Source organism: Microtus oregoni, unplaced genomic scaffold (genome assembly GCF_018167655.1).
Source record: "Microtus oregoni isolate MIOR12 unplaced genomic scaffold, Mior012 000105F_ref0000443, whole genome shotgun sequence".
NCBI lineage: Eukaryota > Metazoa > Chordata > Mammalia > Rodentia > Cricetidae > Microtus > Microtus oregoni.
In genome coordinates this window covers 1,458,980-1,480,406 of record NW_024544720.1, presented here as the reverse complement: position 1 = coordinate 1,480,406, position 21,427 = coordinate 1,458,980, and the positions used below count along the sequence as shown (strand labels likewise).

The 21,427-nt window shown below is 42.2% G+C and overlaps 1 protein-coding gene across 1 annotated transcript in view; it reads right to left on the bottom strand.

The window, feature by feature from the left end:
• Positions 1-1,137: 1,137 nt before the first annotated feature.
• The window catches only part of LOC121443395 (DNA excision repair protein ERCC-6-like 2), an 83,429-nt gene continuing 63,139 nt past the window's right edge, over positions 1,138-21,427 (bottom strand). Inside the window, exons 18-19 of the mRNA XM_041645151.1 lie at positions 6,377-6,546; positions 1,138-2,721 (exon numbers count right to left, since the gene is read on the bottom strand). Of these exons, the coding sequence (XP_041501085.1) occupies positions 1,776-2,721; positions 6,377-6,546 (1,116 nt within the window). The 3' untranslated portion in view covers positions 1,138-1,775. The remainder of the gene's footprint in view (positions 2,722-6,376; positions 6,547-21,427) is intronic.

Genomic DNA, 21,427 nt, shown 5'->3' with positions numbered 1-21,427 from the left:
CAGGCTCTTCACGCTCCCTGCACTCCCAAAGCTGGACCATCCACAGCTTCACGCTGAGGGATGCAGGATGCCTGCCCAGCTTGCGGTTGGTGGTAGATAACAAGCTTCCCAATGGCTTGAGCTCCAGAGTTTTCCGTGGCTGCCTCCAGATTAGCCTTTCTTCTCTTTTAAGGCAGTGTGTGTGTGTGTGTGTGCGCGCGCGCGCGCGCGCGCGCTCAGGCTTTGTGGGAGTTGCCACCCACAGAAGTGCTCATTTGTGGTCCACAGGGTCTGCAGTTTTCCTGAAGTGTGGGGCCAAGCTCTGTTGGCTGTGGTCCATCCTGCTGCAGGCTGAAAAGGAAAAGCCCCAGAGTTGTGCCATGCCCAGCCTGGGAAGGTCAGTCACCTTCTGAGTGGCAGGCCTCTATACCTGGGCGATCCCGGGGTGTGTTTCCAAGTACCCACGAAGTTAAACTGTCAACAACTCTTAGTTTGACTAATCCAAAGCCTGCTCCCCTCCTTGCTCCCTGGGGAGTGGCGGAGGAGGGGCACCAGGAGCTGGAGAAGCCTTTGGGGGCCTGTTTCTTGTTTCTGTTAGTGGGTGTACAGCCCTTACCAGAGGCTGGTTTCTGCCCATGCAAACACATGCAAACACTTGCCCCAGCCAAGTATGAATGATCATGGCCCTGGATCACAGATTCAAGTTACCTCAAGCATTGTGTTCCAGCACTGCAACAGGTTCAAGAGGTTCTTACGGCAAAGGAAAAAAGAAAGTAGTAAGTTTAAAATGCTCCAGCGCAGGAGGAGTCTGGAGAGCCCGTTATTTTTCTGACTGGATAGCTCCTTGCATCGGTCCTGCAGACTTGGCTGAATGTGGGCAGGCACCAGCCCCACACCCTCAGTGTGCCAGACACAACCCAGGGGCTGTGCGGACCTGATGCTCCGCAGACAGGACCTCCCTGCCTTCACGTATAGGTGTCACCTACACAGCCAAGCACCAATCATAGACCACAGCAGCTGAGAAAAAGCCACCAAGTAAACAAATCCAACAATGAGAACATTTCAGAGTGTGCATAACACATATGTTAAGTTCATTGAAAGGGGTTTCAATTAAAATCAAACGTCTGTTCACTTCCTTCCACTTAAATACAAAGTTAAAATACAAAGCTCTGTTTATATTTACTAGATCACAGTAACGTGAGAGGTTAAGGCGTTGGTGCTCTGGGTAATGATAACAATCCCACTACTTTAGTTATACATGACTCCGAGCAGTTATACCATTTTAACATAATACCATATATCCATTCCTAATTACAACTCTTATCTAAAATAATTCAATAGTACTAGCACATGATTCCAAGGAAGGAAAATAATAACTTCCCAAAGTAGAAGGCTATGTTAACCTGGCTCAATCCTGGTATCTTTCATATGAGGAGTGGGCAAACACTGGGCAAATCACTCAGGTGAGGTCACAGAACCACACAGGAGGAGAGCGCCCAAGGTTTCATTTAATAACATGATAATATGATATAGTCACATTTGTTCCAAAGATCAAATCAGGGGCGAGAGATGCAGCTGGAGTTGCCCTGAGTGCTTGGTGTACATGAAGTCCTGGACTTGATCCCCAGCACTGTATAAATTGGGGGATTAATGATTAAACATATACATATATGTTAGGGAAAGAAAACCCAGGATAACATTTTAGGCTGTTGTAAACAACTGTTCAGGACTCCACTACAGTACCACAAACGCTCACACAGCTCACCGATCCACTAACTTAACGGCACACCCATGTTCTACTCTCTCTCCGTACTGGCTACGCTTTCATCATCCTCCGAGTTAGACGTCTTCCACAAAAACTTCTCATTTGCTTTCCAAAGGGGAGCTTCCAGTTCATCGTTCCTTTTGGAGGCTGTGGAGCGGGGAGCCTTGGTACACAGAGTCTCTATCACTGCCAAGTCAGTGAGTTTGCTAAGACTGTCATCATTCTGCTCATTCAAGATGTCCCAGAAATCTTTGGGTCTCTGCTTTGCTTTTGTCACAGATCCTGAAAGAACGTTCTCTGGCAGCTGTGTGGGACCCTCTCCGCAGCTTTTAAAGAGGTCGTTAAGAATAGAGGTGTCACCGAGTAAGCCTTCCACAGGAGCTTTTTCTGACGCTGGGTTTTCTACCCTGCTGTTCCCCAGCTTGAGAAGTGATCTGTCTCTGGAACTGCACGCCCCTGGGGAATTCTCTCGCTCTGCCTCTGAGGCTCCAGGCTTGCTGTTTGGACAGAAGAGTGTCATGCTGCTCCTGGGTGTGTGGTCATTTCTCTCACTGTCGCTCTCTTGAGTAAAGCTGACAGACGATTTCTTAATTTTTGTATCACTAGAAAATATCTTTTCTCCACGGGAACCATGATTTTGAAATCTGGTTGACTTTCCTTTATATAGTTTTGGGTTGTAAGCTTGAGACATTTTGTTGGTGGGATCATTGCGTGACCAAGTGTTATCATTTGAGCGTCGTTCTTTTAAAAGAGATTCTTTTCCTTTGGATTTATTCTTGACCCTCTCTTCCTCCTTGTGGACAGATCTGGTCGACTCTGGGGCAGAACTCACGAAGGACCCCTTTACCTCTGGGTGCCGAAGGCTGTAGAAGTCCCTGAGCAGTCTCAGTCGCTCCTCAGACGTGGCGCTGGTTACCTGTCTAGCAAACTCCTGCACAGATGACTTGTAGTAAGAGGCCATTTCTTCAAACTGCTTTCTAAAGATTGGATAGACAGAGCCAGGAGTTACTATTTTGTATTATATTTACAATTTATTTTGAAAGAGCTAATCAGAAAGCTGTTGAGATGGCCCAGCAGGTACAAGTGAGGAGGACCTGCATTCAGTCAGAACACATGCAAGGGTGGAACGAGACAGCCAACTCCAGACCGCTGTCCTCTGGTCTCCACACGCTCTGTGGCGCGTGTGCCTGTGCTCGCACACTGCAGCGGAGTTAAGGACTTTTAATGTGCTTGTTAGCAGTGACAGGAAACATAAAGACAGAACAATGCACCTTGCCCTTTGGAATATCAGCTTAATTCCATCCTAGGAGAATGTGCCTCTTCCCTAATGCTACCAGAAATGATCTTTTACCTTATTAAATCATCAGCTTTTTCGGTGACTCTGATTTATATACTATTATGTATTTCCTGGGAATTATGAGAACCCAGCAGGCTACTCCTCCAGTTAGTCAATTTATGACTGACATGAGAATCATCATTAAATACTCTATATTTGAGAATCTATACTGCATTCAAATCTCAGAGTAATATTGTTAAAGAATGGCTTTGATAAATGGAAAATTCTGAAAAAAAATTCCCTTTCCCCCTTCTTTCACAGTATAGAATTTCACAGGGCTTTAGGTTGAGCTTTAAAGAAAGCCCTATAAATGTAGTCTGGTGTGGGAGGTCCTTCTGTCTGGGTTGCTTTTCTCGGTTAATGAATAAAGAAAACTGCCTTGGCTCCTTGATAGGGCACAACTTAGGTAGGCGGGGAAGATGGAACTGAATGCTGGGAGAAAGATGGGCGGAGTCAGAGACGCCATGGATCCGCCACCAGAGTCAGCCGCAGAACCTTGCCGGTAAGCCACAACCATGTGGCGACACACAGATCAATGGAAATGGGTTAAATCAAGATGTAAGAGTTAGCCAATAAGAAGGTAGAACTAATGGGCTAAACAGTGATTTAATTAATATGGTTTCTGTGTGGTTATTTCAGGGCTAAGCTAGATGGGGCGGCTGGGAACTAACAATCATCCCCCTTCTCCTACAGTAGCCCCCCACCCCCACCCCCAATTGATCCAACCTGTGCAGACAGCTCATCTTAGAAGCCAGAGCCCATTTTTACTGAGCATGGTGGTGTGTACACCTACATGCCTAGTACCAAGAGACAAGAGGATGGAAAGTTTGAGGCAGTATGGGCTACATAGGGTGACTCTGTCTCAAAAACAAGCAAACAACCCCCCAAACCAAATAAACAAAGTAAGATGTTATTTGAAGACACAAAGTGCCTTCCTAGAGTAAGATTCTAACACTTCTCAATGTACACACACAAATGCGCCTTCTGGAAACCTGGTAAAGTGGAGGCAGAAAAATTATTTAGGTTCCTTGAGCCATAGACTGCTACTTTCCACAGTGAGGACTTAAAATCTAAATTGTGCCTATCCCCTAAACTACACTGAAGTTCAATGTGACAACACTGGCAAAAGGACCTATAGGACCAAAGTAAAGTCATGGGTAGGGCATCGAAGAGAATAGGGAACTAGCACAAGGTGTTTTCAAAAGATCCCAGTTTTGAGCCAGGCTTGGTAACATATGCTTGTGATCCTAACACTCTGGATGTGGAGGCAGGAGGATTGAGTTCTTGATCGACCTCGGCTATATGGTAAGTTTGGAGCCAGCCTGCCTCATCTCCCTCCCCACTGAAAAAATAAGGTACAGCGTATGGCTTTGCTGATGCTGCATTTGGGGCCTAAGTTGGGAAACCTAAGTATCTGCAAATTTTCCTTCAGATAAAAACTAAAGCCAATTATGCAGCACATGTTAAAGGCTCCACAGTTTTAGAGTTGTATTTCACTTTACACAACAGGTCTTTGATGGGGTTAAAGACTAGTAGATAATTGTAGTTACTTTTCTCTCATGACTTAGCCAAGTTATTTATAATACAGGACTTAGACTCCTTAAAATAAAATAAGTATCATTTAGCATATGTTTCTTGCTTAATATTATTTATGCTGATTGTAATTTTAATTTTTATACTTGATATATGTTCTTATTGTATATAGTTTTGTATTGGGTTTGGAATTCTCTTATTTAGACAAAAAGAGGAGGTGCTGGGAAACGCCTTCAGCCAATGGCCTTTGAGATGCTGGACCAGGTTGGGCATGGCCTTGGATACTAAAAAATGTGCACACTTGCTCGCTCGCTCTCTCTCTCTCCCTCCCTCCCTCCCTCCCTTCCTCCCCCTAAATAAAGAACCCTTTATTATTCTCAATTCTGAGCTAGTGTGGGACTACCTTATTTGTGTTCACCCACACAAATCCATTTCCAGGACCTAGTAAATGTTTTTACTTATATTTATAAGGATTTAGTGACCAAGAGGGTTTTAGGTAATGTCTTCTATTTATGCAAGAGTTGGTGAAACCTCTGTTTAGCAGATGCCAAAGCAACCTGAAAGGACGCACGCCCTCACCTAGGACTCTGGGTGGGTTGTCCTTGGGAGGAGTGCTGCTTCAACACTATTTAGCCCATGGAACCTTGAGTGAATTATGCTCATGGCTGCACAGAAGGATTATTTTTTTACCTTCCAACTCATTTTCCTAATTCTGGGACTTCAACAGAATTTTCTCTAAGAATTCAATGAAGATGCAAGGTGTAATTAGGAACACAAGCTAACCACTTTTGTGAGAAAAAAAGTAGTAGAGAAGCTTTAGGAAAAGGGAAAAGGGAAACCATCGAGGAGTCACCGGAAGCTACGACGGCCAACGTTCCAAAGCGCGTCTACTCTTGGGAAGGAGCGGGACCACAGCTGCTATCACCACGTCACTGCCTTTGCTCTCTGAGGGCTGGAGGTGTTGAAAGGCCATCATGTGGCTGCTACAAGAAACTGTCTTGACTCTGACTGACTATGATGGCAGCAGGAAGGGTGGGGTGTCCAGACAGGTCATGGCTTTCTAGTATTACTCCTTACCTTTCACCTAGCAGGAGACATTTCCTCTGTGGGCTGTGAGCAACGAAGGGACAAGAGGAAACCACCGTTGTCCTTCCTTCCTCTGAACACACTACTACAGGGACCCACGTTTCTTTAACGACTAGGGAAATACAGCTGCCTTCTAGAAGAGTAACTGACCACAATGAAAAGGCACACCGTGCAGGAATCACTGCAGCAAGCCTGCCTGGCAGGGTGAGGTGTGGCCTCATGCCAGCTCTATGGGTTACTGTGGGGCTTGCTGCTCCTTTCCTGGGAGCTCAGAGACTAACTCTGAGCGAGAGCCGGTATCATTTCCACTGTCCAGAGGCCCCGTGGACCAGGCTTAGGGGGCCACCTCACCAACTCTGATGCCATTCTTGGTAACATTAACACTTGCGTGTGGAGCTTCACCGACCCTGAAGACGGCCTCATTTCCATGTCAGTCCCCACTACATCTCTGTAATCCCAGAATTTAGCAAGTTAAGGCATGAGATTCACAACACCAGTCTGCACTATACGCAGCTACTTAGTGAGAACCTATCTCAAAAGCATTTTTTTTTAACATAGAAAAGTTCTGATTTTCTGAAATTTGGATGTGAGGTATGTTTTTACATTCTATACTTTATGATGAAGCTATACATCTTCTGAGAACTGGCCTGAGTCTAGAGTTACCACAGATAACACACCTGCGGATTCCTTTTGGTGTTTCTCCAATGATGAAGGTAGTCTGGTTAGTACGGTAGACATCTTTCTTTTTCTGGCTCACAGGGTGGGATACACACAGAGGAGAGGAAATGGTTCCATCACTTGGGGTCTCAGCTTTCTCTGAGTGTGCGTTCACCTTATTTTTGTATGTCTGTAAAAAAGGAAATAAAAACTAAGCCTGAAAATATAGTTTTGGATCAACAAGACAAAGAACATCACACTTATTTCCCAGATACTCTTTACAGTAAAGCAGATCACATTATTCAGCTGGAGCAACTGTTGGAGGATATTAGTCTAGACCTTTAAAAGGACAAAGCATGGGAAAACGAGGTACTGTCTGCTGTCAAGGATGTAGATGGACTGACACACAGGCTGACAGCCACTATCTAAGGATAATAACCAATGACTAAATGAATGAAGGTTCAGAATTGGTCTATCTAGGCAAGGTGTGGTTGTCCACACCTCTAATCTCAGCAATTTGGAGGCAGAGGTAGGTAGATCAGGCAAGCATTCAAGTCATTCTGAAGAACTCAGGGACTACCAGGCCAGCCTGAGCTAAAGAGACCTAATCTCAAAAAATAAAACAGGATTAGAGATCACTTGCATGCAGGCCTAATAACCAGATCCCACAAGGAGGCAGGAAAGAACCAAAACCTGGAAATCAGTTGTCTCCTAGCCTACATATGCATGTTATAGCACAAACATGTGCCCCCCTTGTAAACAAAAAACATTAAAAAATAAAACCAATAAAGTCTACCTCATTTATTTGTTTTTTTTGTAAAAGTTATGAAGCAATTTTTGTTTAATTTTATATAAGCACAATAACTAGAAAAAGGAACCATTATGTAGCAAAAAGGGAAACCAATTTCATAAGTCCTCTCTTAGGCTGAAGAATATTAAGTATTTTAAAAATATCATCAATCAGGTAGTGGTGGCACACACCTTTAATCCCAGCATTTGGGAGGCAGGGGCAGGCAGATCTCTGTGAGTTTGAGGCCAACCTGGTCTACAGAGGGAGTTCTAGGAAAGCCAGGGCTACACAGAAAGACCCTGTCTCAAATACAAACAAACAAAATCACTTCTCCACATTGTCTACAGCTTCTACGTTATAAATAAAACCAAAGTTACTTTATAATAATTTTATGGGCTGTTGTTTAATGTTAGGAAAAGATATTATATGCTTCTAATCTCAATGGCAACTGTGGCCAGGTGTAAAGTTCTACTCCATTCCAAAAATAAAAATAATAGAAACAAATCGACAACAACAAAAACACACTTTAGTTCAAAAGTAAGAAAACCAAACTTTCTAGCGTCCAAAAGCAAAGAAACGACATAGCAATGAGTGGGAGCCCAGCAGGCCACAGGTTAGTATTCTAGAACATGGTCCACAGGAGATGTGGAGCTGGGAGATGGACATGATTTAACTCCCTGAAATAAAACAACAACAACTAAGCAATAAACAAACAGGCTAGGAAGATAGTTTCATTGGCAAAATGCTTACTGCGCAAGCATGGAGATCTGTTTGGGGGCTGGTTAGATGACTTGGTGGGGAGAGGCTTGCTGCAAAGCCTGAAAACCTAAGCTCAATTCCCAGAAATACAGGTGGATAGAGAAAACCAACGACTGAAGTCACTCTCTCACCACTACTGCACTAACACATGCACACATATGCAAACTAAAGAGTGTTAGTACTTCTACTAATGATAAAGGGTCCGAGTTTAACCTTAGGACTCATCAAAGCTGGGTGCAGTGGGGCACACTTGTGATCCCGACGCTGGGGAAGAGGCAGGAGGATCCTAGGGCGCACTGTCCCAAGGAAGACAAGACACATTTGTGCACATACATGTACCCACCTGCATACTAGAAACACACGGAGCAGCAATAGCAGGAGCATCAGCGGTAAATGTTTGTCCAAAACAATCAGTGCCTTAGTTCCCCAGCACTCCCCTCCCCACAAGAAGGTTAGACAAGCCTAAACTGGTACACAGAACAAAAGTAGGGGCTATCTTCTTCCTTCTTACCCTAGACAGAAAGAACTGTTGTGGGAACTCCTTTAGTGGTTCTTTCTAAAAGGCCCATTTGGGTGTAGTATCTAGAAAGAAAAACTAGAGACGAACAGAATGGCCAGTTGGTGACAACTGGAGAACCTGATTTTGTACATTCTGTTTGGTAAGAAAAGCTATGCTGAAAACTGGCCAAGAACCAGTGAAAACTAGAGTCCAATGAGGTCCAAATACCAAATCAGTATAAGAAGGCTTCCTGAATCAAAAGAAGGCTTATGATTCCGTTGGGAAAGAAATTAAGAGAGTCCTAAAGAACATTAAAAGCCCAGCATTGTTAAGCCACAGGTACAGCCAAGATGTGAATTCTATTGCAGAATGACAAGAGATCAGGCAATCTGAAGGACACTTTCAATTATCTTATCGGGGAAGATTTAAAAAAGAGAAAGAAAACCCCAGCATAGCACTGTATAGCGATACTCAAGACAGTGCCACATACAAACCTTAAAAAACAGATTTAAGGTAAAATAGAAACAATACATGGGTTAGACAGCAAGCATAGGCCTGCAACGAGGTTGATAAACTAGAGAAATAAAATAAGTCAGAATTTAGTGTAGGTACTGAGAGAAGAGAGGGAAAGTATATTTAGAAATAAAAAAAGAATTTAGAAAATGGAGAGGGAATATAACCATAGGGCAAAGAATTAGAGAAACAAAACTTCAAACTAAAAAAGGAGAGAGCATCTTTACTAGGAACAAAGATAATAAATATCTTCCTTCTGATTACAGATAAGGGAATATTCTAAAAACTGCTGGAGTGAGAGATGGTAGAAAAGAACTGGCGAATATAAGACTTCTAACTAGTGCCAGTAGAACAAACCGGTAATCTCTTCAGTGTTATACAAGGCCATGCCACCTAAAATCACACACAGGTCAAACTACAGCTTGACAACTGCCCAAGCCAGGCACTGTAGGGCACGCCTGTACCCAGCTACTTCAGGACTGTCTGGTCAGGGTCTAGCTGGACAAAATAAAGAGAGCTGATCTCAAAAACACAGGAAATTTCAAATATAAAAAGATTGTTGATAACAGTGTAGTATTTTTTCCTTGATGGTGTACTGGCTAGTTTTATGTCAACTTGGATACAAGTTAGACACTTGAGAGGAGGGAGCCTCAAATGAGAAAAATGCCTCAATCAGAGCAGGTTACAGGCAGGCCTGTAAGGCATTTTCTAGTTAGTGGTTGACATGGGTGGGACCACCCTTGGGCAGGTGGTTGTGGGTTCTATAATAAAGCAGGCTGAGCAAGACACAGGGAACAAGCCAATAAGCAGCACCCTTCCATGGCTTCTGCATCAGTTCCTGCCCTGTTTGAGTTTCCTGTCCTGGCTTTCTTCAATGATGAACTACAATGTAGAAGTATAAGCCAAATAAACCCTTTCCTCCCCAACTTGCCTTTCGGTCACGGTGTTTCATCACAGCAATAGGAATCCTAAGACGGAGGGAATCCAAATGGGAACAAAATGGCCCACGTTCACAAGACAGGTAGAGAGTGCATTTTGACTCCATGGATATTCTAAGTACTTCTTATGTTCCCATTACTATGCATCTGAGACACAAACACACACTGAAGCCATATCACCCATGATATAAGAGGTAAGACCATTTAAAAACCACTTAGCCCGTTGGTTTCCTTGCACAACATGTATATCTTAACTTACTTTCACATGCCCTCCCTCCCCCCAAAGCAACTGTGTGCAAACCATCTCTAATGAAGATAAGCAGACATTTCAGAAGCTATGATGGTGCACAGGAACAAACCGTGCCAGGCAGACAGGTGCGACCGCAGCTCTGCCGACAGCAGTCAGGAATACTGGAAGCTGCTTCGTTAAGGCCATCAGGTTTTTAAATTGCCTGAAAACATCATCATTGAAGAGAAAAAAATACTGATCTTTAAAATAAATCCAAAAGAGATGTTATGTATGTATTTCTATCAGAAACAAGACGAGGGTTATAAGTAACAGACTCTAAATCCCCAGAGATGACTGTTCAGTATTTTAAGAGATGGGAATGCTAATGTGAACATAAGGAGAATAAACAGGAGAGCAGCTGGACCAACCAAGAACTCCCCTTCCTACTACACTGTGATTTCTGAAGCCATGGAGAGACAGTCTGGGCAATGGCTCTTTTCAATTTTTATGTGATTGCTCTTTCTGACATTACAAAGCTCACATTTTATATACATTTAAAGAATCAGTTTTATAAATCCTTCAAGAATTCAGTCTTTGCAACCAAAGATACTGGATAAATAGGTCATTAGATTTTCTGACATATTACACAATTTAAAACCAGATTCTTAAAAGGAGAAAGTTCATTTTCCCCCCCTCACATGAATTCTACATCTTTTTTTTTAAAAAAAAGACATGACTTCAAATTGCTATTTTAGTAGATAATTTTACTATTTTATTGAAATTAGGTTGTAAGCCATAAATTTGTATTTAGCCCAACTGTATTAAGATTTCAGGAATGTTTGTGCTGTCACATTTATACTGAATTATAAGTATGGAATGGAGGTAGTGGATTACATTCTGATTGCTGTATAACAAGTTACCATGGTATTATTGGCTTGAAACAACATAAACTCCTGACCTTACATTTTTGTAGGTATGTCTGACACGGGTCTCACTGGGCTAAAATCAAAGTGCTGGCAGAGTTATGTTCCTTTTCGGAGGCTCTAGGGGACAATTCATTTCCATACTTCACCAATACCCAGATGCAGAACACAGTCCTTGTCTTCCTGTAACACTTCTTTCGGGGTCACACCACCCTGTGCATACAGCCAGGGAGGGTACTGCTGGTAAGAAGGAATGTGACTTTCCTAAGTCCAGCCAGATACTCAGGGCAAAGGATCCTGGCCAGATGGGTAGTAAGTATCCTTTAATGGTATCCATCCAGTTAATTCAACAAGACCACCTCGATTCAACCTGAATTGCACCTATAATCTTAGTTCTCTGCTGTCAGGTAAGATAACATACTAACGAGTTCCAGAGATTAGCCATGGGCAAGAATTTTAGTGACTCTGGGATTTTTTTTTACTAAGGGTCCTTTGTTAGAGTTCACTGGCCCTATGAAGGTTCTAGGGACCACAGAAAAAGGTACTCTTGAACCTTCTGAAGCTGCATTTGCAGGGTGTGTATGTGAGCATCCACACAACTCTCTGTCAGAAAAGCCTAGAGCTTTTTCTCATTGTATTAAAGCGTACGTGAGCACAAAGAATTATGAACTGCTGGTTTACATGGCAGCTCTATTTATGTAGTTTTTAAAAATTGTTTTTTTTAAATAATGTCCATATTATTTTATAAATATCTTGGTGTTTTTGTTACAGAGGAGGTTTTCACTGTTTTATCTTAAAGCCGTACAGCTAACTCTTTACAACAGCTGAGACGGGCAATTAATGCCAAAGTGAAGCGTAGTGCCCCGACAATGTGCAGCCAGGACAGGACAGTTCACGATCAGGCATGCTATGGAGTCCTGACAGTGCGGTGACACTAAGTCCCTAAAGAAAGTGGATGAGGAATTTAAAAAGCAATCCTGTCTCTTTTAACATCAAGACGGAGGGTGAAGTTGCTCTTGTGGCTCAAGGCATCAAGCTAAAAGCACCTTTCTTTTCTCAGAGAGCAGGACTGGCAACAACTGGATAACTGGGTAGGAACTGGATGGAAAGCTTTGAAACTACAAGAAGCAAACCCTGTTTCTGCATAGCCACAATTACCCCCTTCCTACTCATTGGTGAATTGGGTGAGACAGTGTTTCAGAATGTACCCCCAATTGGCCTTGAACCCAGTACTTAAGACCCACTCTGGTCTTAAGCTCACAACTCTCTTGCTTCTGCTTCTTTTGTTTCTTGAGTGATAGAATTATAAACACGAACCTGGCATCTCTAATATTTTCTCTAAAAATCTGTTGCAGTTTATATATGAAATGCTCCTACAGGCACATGCATTAGAACATTTGGTCCCCAGCTGGTGGCACTGTCTAAGGAAGCTGTGGAACCTTTGGAATGTAGGCTTTCTGACAGACACAGACCATTAGGGTTAGTCTTGAGGGTTACAGCCTGGCCCTGCTTTTGATCCCCCTCTTACTGACTTGCCAAAACATGTGGAGCCTCTGCCACACGCTTCTGCTGCCACGAACTCTAACATGCCTTCCTTACCATGACACACTGAAGCTCTGGGCAAAATAAGTCTTCTGCTAAGTTGCTTCTGTCATATACTTTGTCACATTGACCATAAAAGTAACTAATGTTAGGGGCCGGAGTGAGTGCTCAGCAATTCAGAGCACTTGCTGCTCTTGCAGAAGACCTGGGTTTGGTTCTCAGTGCCCACAAGGTGGCTCACAACCACGCACAACTCCAGTTCTAGGAGATCTAATGCCATCTTCTAGCCTTTATGTCATGCAGCCCAAACACTCATAAATAATATTTAAAAAAAAATCAGGATCAGTCTTGAAGTTGGGTACGGTAGCAGACATCTGGAGTCCTAGCACTCAGGAACAGAGGTACGAGGATTGTGAATTTGAGGCCAGCCTGAGCTATACAACAAAACCTTGTCTCAAATGAAAAAAAAGTTATATCTTCTCAAAAGAAAAATTAATACAAATATGTTCATTATTAAAGTACTTTTTCAAAGAGAAGGTACTGACAAATGAATGGTTCTGAAGCTACATCAGACATAAATTCTAATTATGGTTGTAATAAAATAAGAAAGGAGTTACGAAAGTAAGAATCTCATGTACTCTTTATTGAGTATGAGTATTTCTGCTAAACACCTTAGAAAACATCACACTTCAGACGGCCTTTCACTCAGTAATTGCTATGTGGATGACCAATCCCATAAACTATGCACCACTGTTAGTTAGGTATGTTCACCACTGTGTGTGTATGAGAAAAAAAAAAAATCAAATCCAACTTTTAGAATCTTTGTTAAAAAATAAAAGTCACTGCACAAATGAAGAAATGCAGCAACCATTCCTCAATAATATAAAGTTAAATAAGTCATCTAATCAGATGTCCTGAGTAAAAAGCAGGAGGTCAGTCATAAAGATGAACTTATCAGAGGACATTAAGGTAGTCAATTTAATTAATAAGCAGTAAGTAACATTTCTTTCTTCTTTGGACATGTAGAGTCTACCAGGAACAGTCAGTTGAAAATGGGAAAATAAGGGAAATAACCCTGCTGTCCTTTCGGAGCTTTAGATAAAGACAGAAAAAGTAAACCATAGGCTAAGCTAATTATGTGGACCCTAGTCTTATAGCATTGAAACTTTAGGTATAGTATGTTGCCTTTACAAAAATAATCATTACATTTTAGTATATATAAGTTAATCTACATAAAACGCTTCTATAAATGACAATTGTTCTGACATTTTTGGTCAAAACAATCTATCTACCAATAACTAAACCCAGACTCCTGAAATAGTCACACAGAAACTATTATTATTTGCAATACTGTTTGTCCAATAGCTTAAGTGTACTGCTAGCTAGCTCTCACATCTAGAATTAACCCATTTCCATTATTTTATATTTTACCAAGAGGCTCGTGGCCTACCAGCAAGGCTCCACCTGACAGCCCGTGTCTTTGCCCTCTGGTGGCTACATACCCGCCTTCTTCCTCCCAGCATTCAGTTCAGTCTTGCCGTGCCTAGCTCTATTCTACTCTATCACAGGCCAAAACAGCCTCTTTATTCATTAACCAATAAAAGCAACACATATACAGAAGGGCTTCCCACACCATTTTCCCTTTTCTGTCTAAATAAAAAAGTTTTAACTTTAGCATAGACAAATAATTGCTTTGCATTAACTTTGATAAAACTATCGAATCACTGTTGATTTTTCTGGTTTACCTTTAAAATGTGATTCAAAATAAAAAACTGCTATTTAAAGCTGGATAAGCATGTATTTACTATGATTTATTATTGTAAATTATAGAAGACACATGAGCTGGGTGGTGGTGGAGCACGCCTTTAATCCCAGCACAGCACTTGGGAGGCAGAGGCAGGCGGGTCTCTGTGAGTTCAAAGCCAGCCTGGCCTACGAGAGCTAGTTCTGGGACAGGCTCCAAAGCTATAGAGAAACTCTGTAGCTAAGAAGGCATTTATGAAGGAAGAATGCTAGGGATGTGTTCACTTGTACCCTCCCTTCCCCTTGCTTTACATAAGAGCATGCAAATCTGAAACTCAAGGTAATCTAAATCAACCTTTTCCCACTTAGAAGACAAAATAGGAAAAAAAAAGTGTACAAATAAAATCTCTTAAAGCCAAACTTGAGGAAACAAATGAATCCACACTAGGTCTTTTCAGCCATACTGCATTGTTACCCATCTGCAGCAGGAAACCGTCAAACAGCCTTGGACAATACTGAGTCTTTATGTTTGCTTGTTTTTTGAGACAGGGTTTCTCTGTGTAGCCCTGCTGTCCTGAAACTTGTTCTATAGACCAGGCTGATCTCAAACTCACAGAGATCTGCCTGCCTCTGCCTTCTGGGTGCTAGGATTAAAGGTGTATGCTGCCATGCCTGGCTTTAGTATTCACATGCCAAAGCATGTGCGTGGGGGTTAGTGGTTTTCTTCCATCATGTGGGGGCCAGGGCTGCTGGCCTTCACCTGCTGAGCCATCTCAGAAGCCTCTGTCTTAGTCCTTTAGTGAAATGCAGGCTCTGATTACAAGGCCAAAGCCAAGGTGCCTTACTTTTATTCAAGCACCGAGTTTTATTTCAGGCGCAGCTAAAAAAAGGAAAGCTACAGAGTTTTCAGTAAGAAAGGGTTAAGAAAACTGTAGACAGCAATCATTAACGTCAAACTTTCAAAAGGAGGGCTCCTCCTACCTCACAGCTGTATGCTCACACTTCCTTTTTTCTGTTTACTCGGCCACATATGGATTGTATATACTAGGAATAGCACTGTATAGTTCAGAGAATGTTTACAAAACAAAAACCGCTTTTTATTAACATTAATTGAAGTGAAAAATAAGTTAGGAGGTAAACTGCTAAAGAACCATAGAGGGCACTTACATAGGGATAATAAGGGAAGGAGAATTTGATGAGAAAAGGCCTCATGACCACATCTGCTAACAAATGGGCCAAGAATGAAGAACTTTTATTTTTTTGACACAGGGTTTTTCAATGTTGTTGCAGGTGACCTTAAAACTAATGATGTAGCCCAAGAACTTGGGTACTTTTCTTTCAGCTTTCAGAATGTTTTGGCTATACAAGCTTGCCACAATGCTCACCATGAGGCTAACTTTTGAAGACAATCATGAGGAGCCCTGTTGTGGTTTGAATGAAAATGGCCCCCAAAGGCCCACTGGGAGTGGCATTATTGGAGGTGTGGCCTTGTTGGAGGAAGTGTGTCACTGGGGATGGGTTTTGGTGGTTCAGAAACCCAAGCCAGGCCCAGTGGTTCTCTCTGCCTGCAGATTGTGATGTAGAACTCTCAGCTCTTTCTTCAGCATGTCTGCCTGCATGCTGCCAAGCTTCCCTACAGGATGATAATGGACTACCTCTGAACCGTAAGCAGCCTCAACTAAATGTTTTCTTTCATAAGAGTTGCCATGGTCATGATGTTTCTTCATAGCAATAAAACTCTAAGACAAGTCCCTAGCTCCTATTTTACAGAAAAGATATAAAAGTATAATGGATAATCTCTCTTGGGGCTAGTTCTGGAGCCGCATCCATTACTAGCATAATATCTCCCCAGCTTACCTTACCCTGCACATTTCAGAGGAAGGATACTCAGAGTGGTGCACGGGCAAGATAGCCTATCTGTGGCAGGTTAACAGGAACTAGTGAAATCCTTTACTGGGCAGATAAGGGATGGATAGGCTTGATCACTAATAGGGAATTGGAACTAAGGGGGGATTTTAAAAGTAGTGGAAAGTCATGATGAAGAAAGGCTCAACTCAGAAGGCTAGTTCTAAGATGAACAGAGGACCTGCCTATCCCAGGAAAGTCTGGAGCCTACAGCTTGTTCCCAAGACTAGCAGAGAGCTCTAAAGACACTCTCAGGTCACTACCATGTGAGGCCATACTCGTCCCTCATCCCCAGCACACCATGTGTGCGATGGAGGCTACAAATCAAGTGTTCTTTCAGTCTCTGTCTTCAAGCCTTAAACAGTGAAGTCTCAGGCTGCAAGGTTTTGTTTACACATCTGTTCCAACAAAAGACTTAAAAACAGATCTCTTTGGTTAAGGACCAAACTGTAAGAACACACAAAGGCATAAATTTTCTTATCTTTGTAATACAAGGAACGGGGAGTGCTATCAAAACAGATAGCACAGTGTAAGTAAATTCATTCAGATGGCAGCTGGGTCTAAAGTGACAAAGCTGTTTAAGGATCTTTGTACAAGGGTGAAAATACTCTAATTAATTATGCAAGGTTATCATAATGTAGGTCTTTGTATTTAAGAAAAACCTAAGTCTAAAAGCTACTCTTAAACATTAAGCCATCAGTTGGGAGAAAAACCAAGTGGTTAGAGGACTCACTCCAAATATACACAAACGTCACATTTTCTGCATGTTATAAAAACGATAGGCCTGAAAACACAAGCAGATTCAAGTCTGAAACATGTTTTGGGAAGAAGAGGAGGCTGAAGCTGGCAACTCTGGCTCCTTTCCTCCCAGAAGTCTAACAACTGCAGTCTAAAGCAACTTTATTCTGTGGTGGTTTTGTGACAGGATCTATCACTTTGTGGTCTAGGCTAACTTAAAACTCAGCACGTAGCATAGGATGGTACTGAACTTAGAATTCTACTTTAGACTCTGGAGTGCTGACATTATATAAACACGCACCTCCATGCCCAGACTATAGTAAGACATTTCACAGAACTTGGCTGGTGGAGAGCAGACAGAGGTGCTTGCTACTAAACTTGACAACCTGAGTTCAAGCCCCAGACCCCATGAGGTAGAAGTAGAGCACTAATTTCTAAAAGTTCCATACACATGTAACACATGCACACACACGTATACACATACGCACACACGCCATGCCTAGTGAAACACACATACATCACACACACACACACACACACACACACACACTAAATAAATGTTTTAAAAAAACTGAAGAAATTTCACAGACCTGTGGGAGAGAGAAAACAAAGTCTCACTCTGACTTCACACACAGGACAGGGCATCTTCCTTACTCCATTTTCCACGTGCTCTTCTTTTATTAGTAGGCTTCTTTGCCAGCACCATGATGAACAATGAGGAATAACCAGCATGCATGCTGCTCAAACCTGACTAATCCTTCTGCATTACATGCCAGTGTGACTACTTTGAATTGAGAAGCTGAGCTGAAGGAGTTTTGGCGGTGAGCTCTTTTTAATGCTGTATCTTAATGTAGGATTACCAGTAACGAGCATGTGGTGAAAGCCCACTCTGTTGCCATTGCTGAGTGGTGGTGGTCGTATCTGGAAGTGTATGTTATATTTTGATCCTTACATCAAGAAAGAACAGATACACATGACGTTAAGCTACAGGAAGTTCACATCCCATCTGTAATGACTGGCATTGAGACATGTGAATGAGGTCAGCCAGCAGATTAGGTATGGTTGGAGGTGTTTCTATATTTAAGGACACTACAATTCTGCTCTCAGTGTGTAAGGATATTCTTCACTAGCAGTAATGGTCAGGCACTTCATGTCCTCTAATTTAATTCTGGGGCCATCTCTCCAAGACTAGCATTTCCACAACTCCAGATGCCAATTGTACGCCTCAGTTTAGCTCGGCTGTGCCTGCTAGAGCAGTTCACAGAACTTAAGAGAACACTGGCTTCTGCTCACCAGTTTACTGCTCAGGATATTCCACACATGGAAGCAATATGCAGAGGCAAAGTTGTGGGGACATGGTATGGAGCTGCCATGCCCACCCTGGGTATGCCACTCTATCATAACCTCCACATGCACAGCTAGTCAGAAGATCAAACCCATCCTCCTTAGGGTTTTTTTTTTTTTTTTTTTTTTTTTAATTTTCGAGACAGGGTTTCTCCGTAGCTTTTTGGTTCCTGTCCTGGAACTAGCTCTTGTAGACCAGGCTGGGCTCGAACTCACAGAGATCCGCCTGCCTCTGCCTCCCGAGTGCTGGGTTAAAGGCGTGCGCCACCACCGCCCGGCTCCTCCTTATCTTTTGTGGCTATTTTACTGCATAGGCACAATTGCTAGCAGGCTGGATGGGGAAACCCAGCAAGGCCTGTCTGTACCAATTGTTATTCATAGCCTCCTCCCTCTCAGGACAGGACAGGACCCTCCTGTGATGAGGCTCTTAAGTCATGGAATTTCTATAAGGTTGTCCCTAAGATAAAAAGGCAGTACTGGTGGGAGACAGGTATCTAGGACCCGCTTTGGAGAGACATTATGACCCAAACAGGGGACAAAACCAAAACGTGTGTGCCAGAATGTCACAATTTCTCATCTATATAGAGGACCCCCAGTCTGGATACACTGAGTACTATCTCTGAGTAAGGTGATTTCTAGAAAAATCAGAAAGTTGTTCACAGAAAAGATGATTGAAACTAACTGTTCAGAACACAGACTGGGTAAACGTAATGGTAGTGTGCCTGCCTAACATGCACAAAGGCCCAGTGTTCATCTCCATCACAGAAAACCAAAATAAATCAAACCAATCATACCCAACAACAAAACAAACTTTCCAAGACCAAAATAGTGTCTGAAGCCATTGTACCTTGACAAAACTAACAGTTAAATCTTCTGGAAAAAGTATTTACTCAAATATAAACTCAATTTAGGTTATCAAAAGTGAGTCAGAAATACATCCTACTTAGGGAAATCCACACTTCTGGTTTATCTGAAGAGGTATGTTCTTGCAGGTACCTAAAGAATACTGAGAGCAGGAAAAATTGTGCTCCCCAGGGATAAGCCCCCTCATAGGTTACCTAAAACCAATCAGTAAGCCTTGAAACCATAAACATATGATCAACATTTCACAGACTGAGCAGGTTGTATTTATATTTGTAGGGGTGTGTGTATGTGTGTGTGTGTGTGTGTGTGTGTGTGAGAGAGAGAGAGAGAGAGAGAGAGAGAGAGAGAGAGAGAGAGAGAAACAACAAATGAAAGAGGCCATGCTTTGGAGAGGGAGAAAAGAGGATGGAGTACATGGGAGAGACTGGAGGGAGCAAAGAGAAGAAAATGATATAATTATATTTTAATTTTAAAAAAGAGATATCTTAACACAACTATAATATAACTCTCAAATACCTACTTTAGAGTAAGAACTAGCCACACGAAGTTCTTCTACTGAACGAAGAAGAAAGAGCCTAAGAGGAAGGGCAGTTTGTTTCTAGCTGGGGAGAAACTAGTGGAGACCTGGGGAAGAGATGACACATTTGTGGTGGTGCACACTGAAAGGCAGAGAGATCTGAATGTTATTCTAGGTAAAGGAAAAGTACAAGTATAAATCAGTGCTCTCCAAAGGAAAAGAGTAACACACACGTATGTGCACACACATGCAGACACACACACACAAAGGATTTAGTACATTGGCTTATATAAATAGAGGTTGAATAACTCCAAAATGGCTATCTCTAGGTGAGGAACCAGAGAACTCAGCAGTTGCTCAATCCAAGAAGCTGGAGCGTGAGAACAAGAGGGACCAATGAGGCATCCCCAGTCAGGGGCTGAAGGTCTGGAAGCTCCTTGGACAGTTGCTGATGTGAGCTGGCATTCCCAGGTTAAAGAACTGCAATGTTTGATGACCATCGCAACAGCAGCAGCAATGCACCCACTCAAGTCAGTCCATGAGGTAGCTTCTCATCTAGTCAGAGCTCAGACTACTGAAGGCAGATATTTCCCCTCAGGTTACCATATTAATGGGCTAGAAATACCATCAAAGACATACCCAGAGTCTGATTGCCAATTTTCTTGGCATCTCTCAATCTAGTCACGTTGACAACTAACATTAACCAACACAGTATTTAGAAAAAGTAAAAAAAAATTATTATCTTTGCCAAAATATCTTTGGGAAAGTTGATATTCCTCATAGTTTTGTCATGTTTCTTTTGTGTGTGTGTGTGATATATGTGTGTCTCTGTGTGTGTGTGTCAGTGAAGGCATGCAAATCCACAGTATGTGTGTGTGTGATGTATGTGTGTGCCTCTGTGTGTGTGTGTCAGTGAAGGCATGCATATCCACAGTGTGTGTGTGTGATGTATGTGTGTGCCTCTGTGTGTGTGTCAGTGAAGGCATGCATATTCACAGTGTGTGTGTGCGATGTATGTGTGTGCCTCTTTGTGTGTGTCAGTAAAGGCATGCATATCCAGTGTGTGTAGTGTATGTAGGTCAGAGGACAACCTTGAATGTGGGTCAACTACTTTTTACATTTAAGCAGTGTATCTTTGTTGTTAGCCACTGTGTATGCTCACAGATATGTCTATGCCCAGGATAACCGGCCATGAGTTTCTAGGAACTATCCTGTCTCCACTTCCCATCTCTATGGGAACACAGGGAATACAGACATGTGCTGCTGCAGCGGGCTTTACATGGGATCTGGGGATTCAAACTCAGGTTTCATGCTTTATCACCAATCAGTGCTTTATCCCCTGAGCTACTTCTTCAACTCTCGCTGACTTCTTGAGTCCAGACAGAGTTTAATTCTTTGAAATATATATATAAAGGAATGATGAATTCACTTTAGTTGTTGGCTTTTAGGTTTAATTGGAATAAATGTTTTAAAAACTAGGTATCTTAGAAAATTAAAAGGTTAATATGTCACATATTAGAAAATCAATCTGAAATCTTCAACTAGAGATCAAAGGAAAAGGGTTTCTATCATGTAACTATGTCTGTTTGACACCACGATCTTCATAAAGCTATAAAATGCAATTTGAAAAGCACTGTTCATTGCTTACTACCCCTTAGTTCATTAGGTAGAACCAATGAAGGTTCAATGAGGCTTTTTTTTAACCTCTGAACTTCTATCTTGTTACCAGAAGGCATTATTTGAAGAAATGGCATTTTATAAATTAGT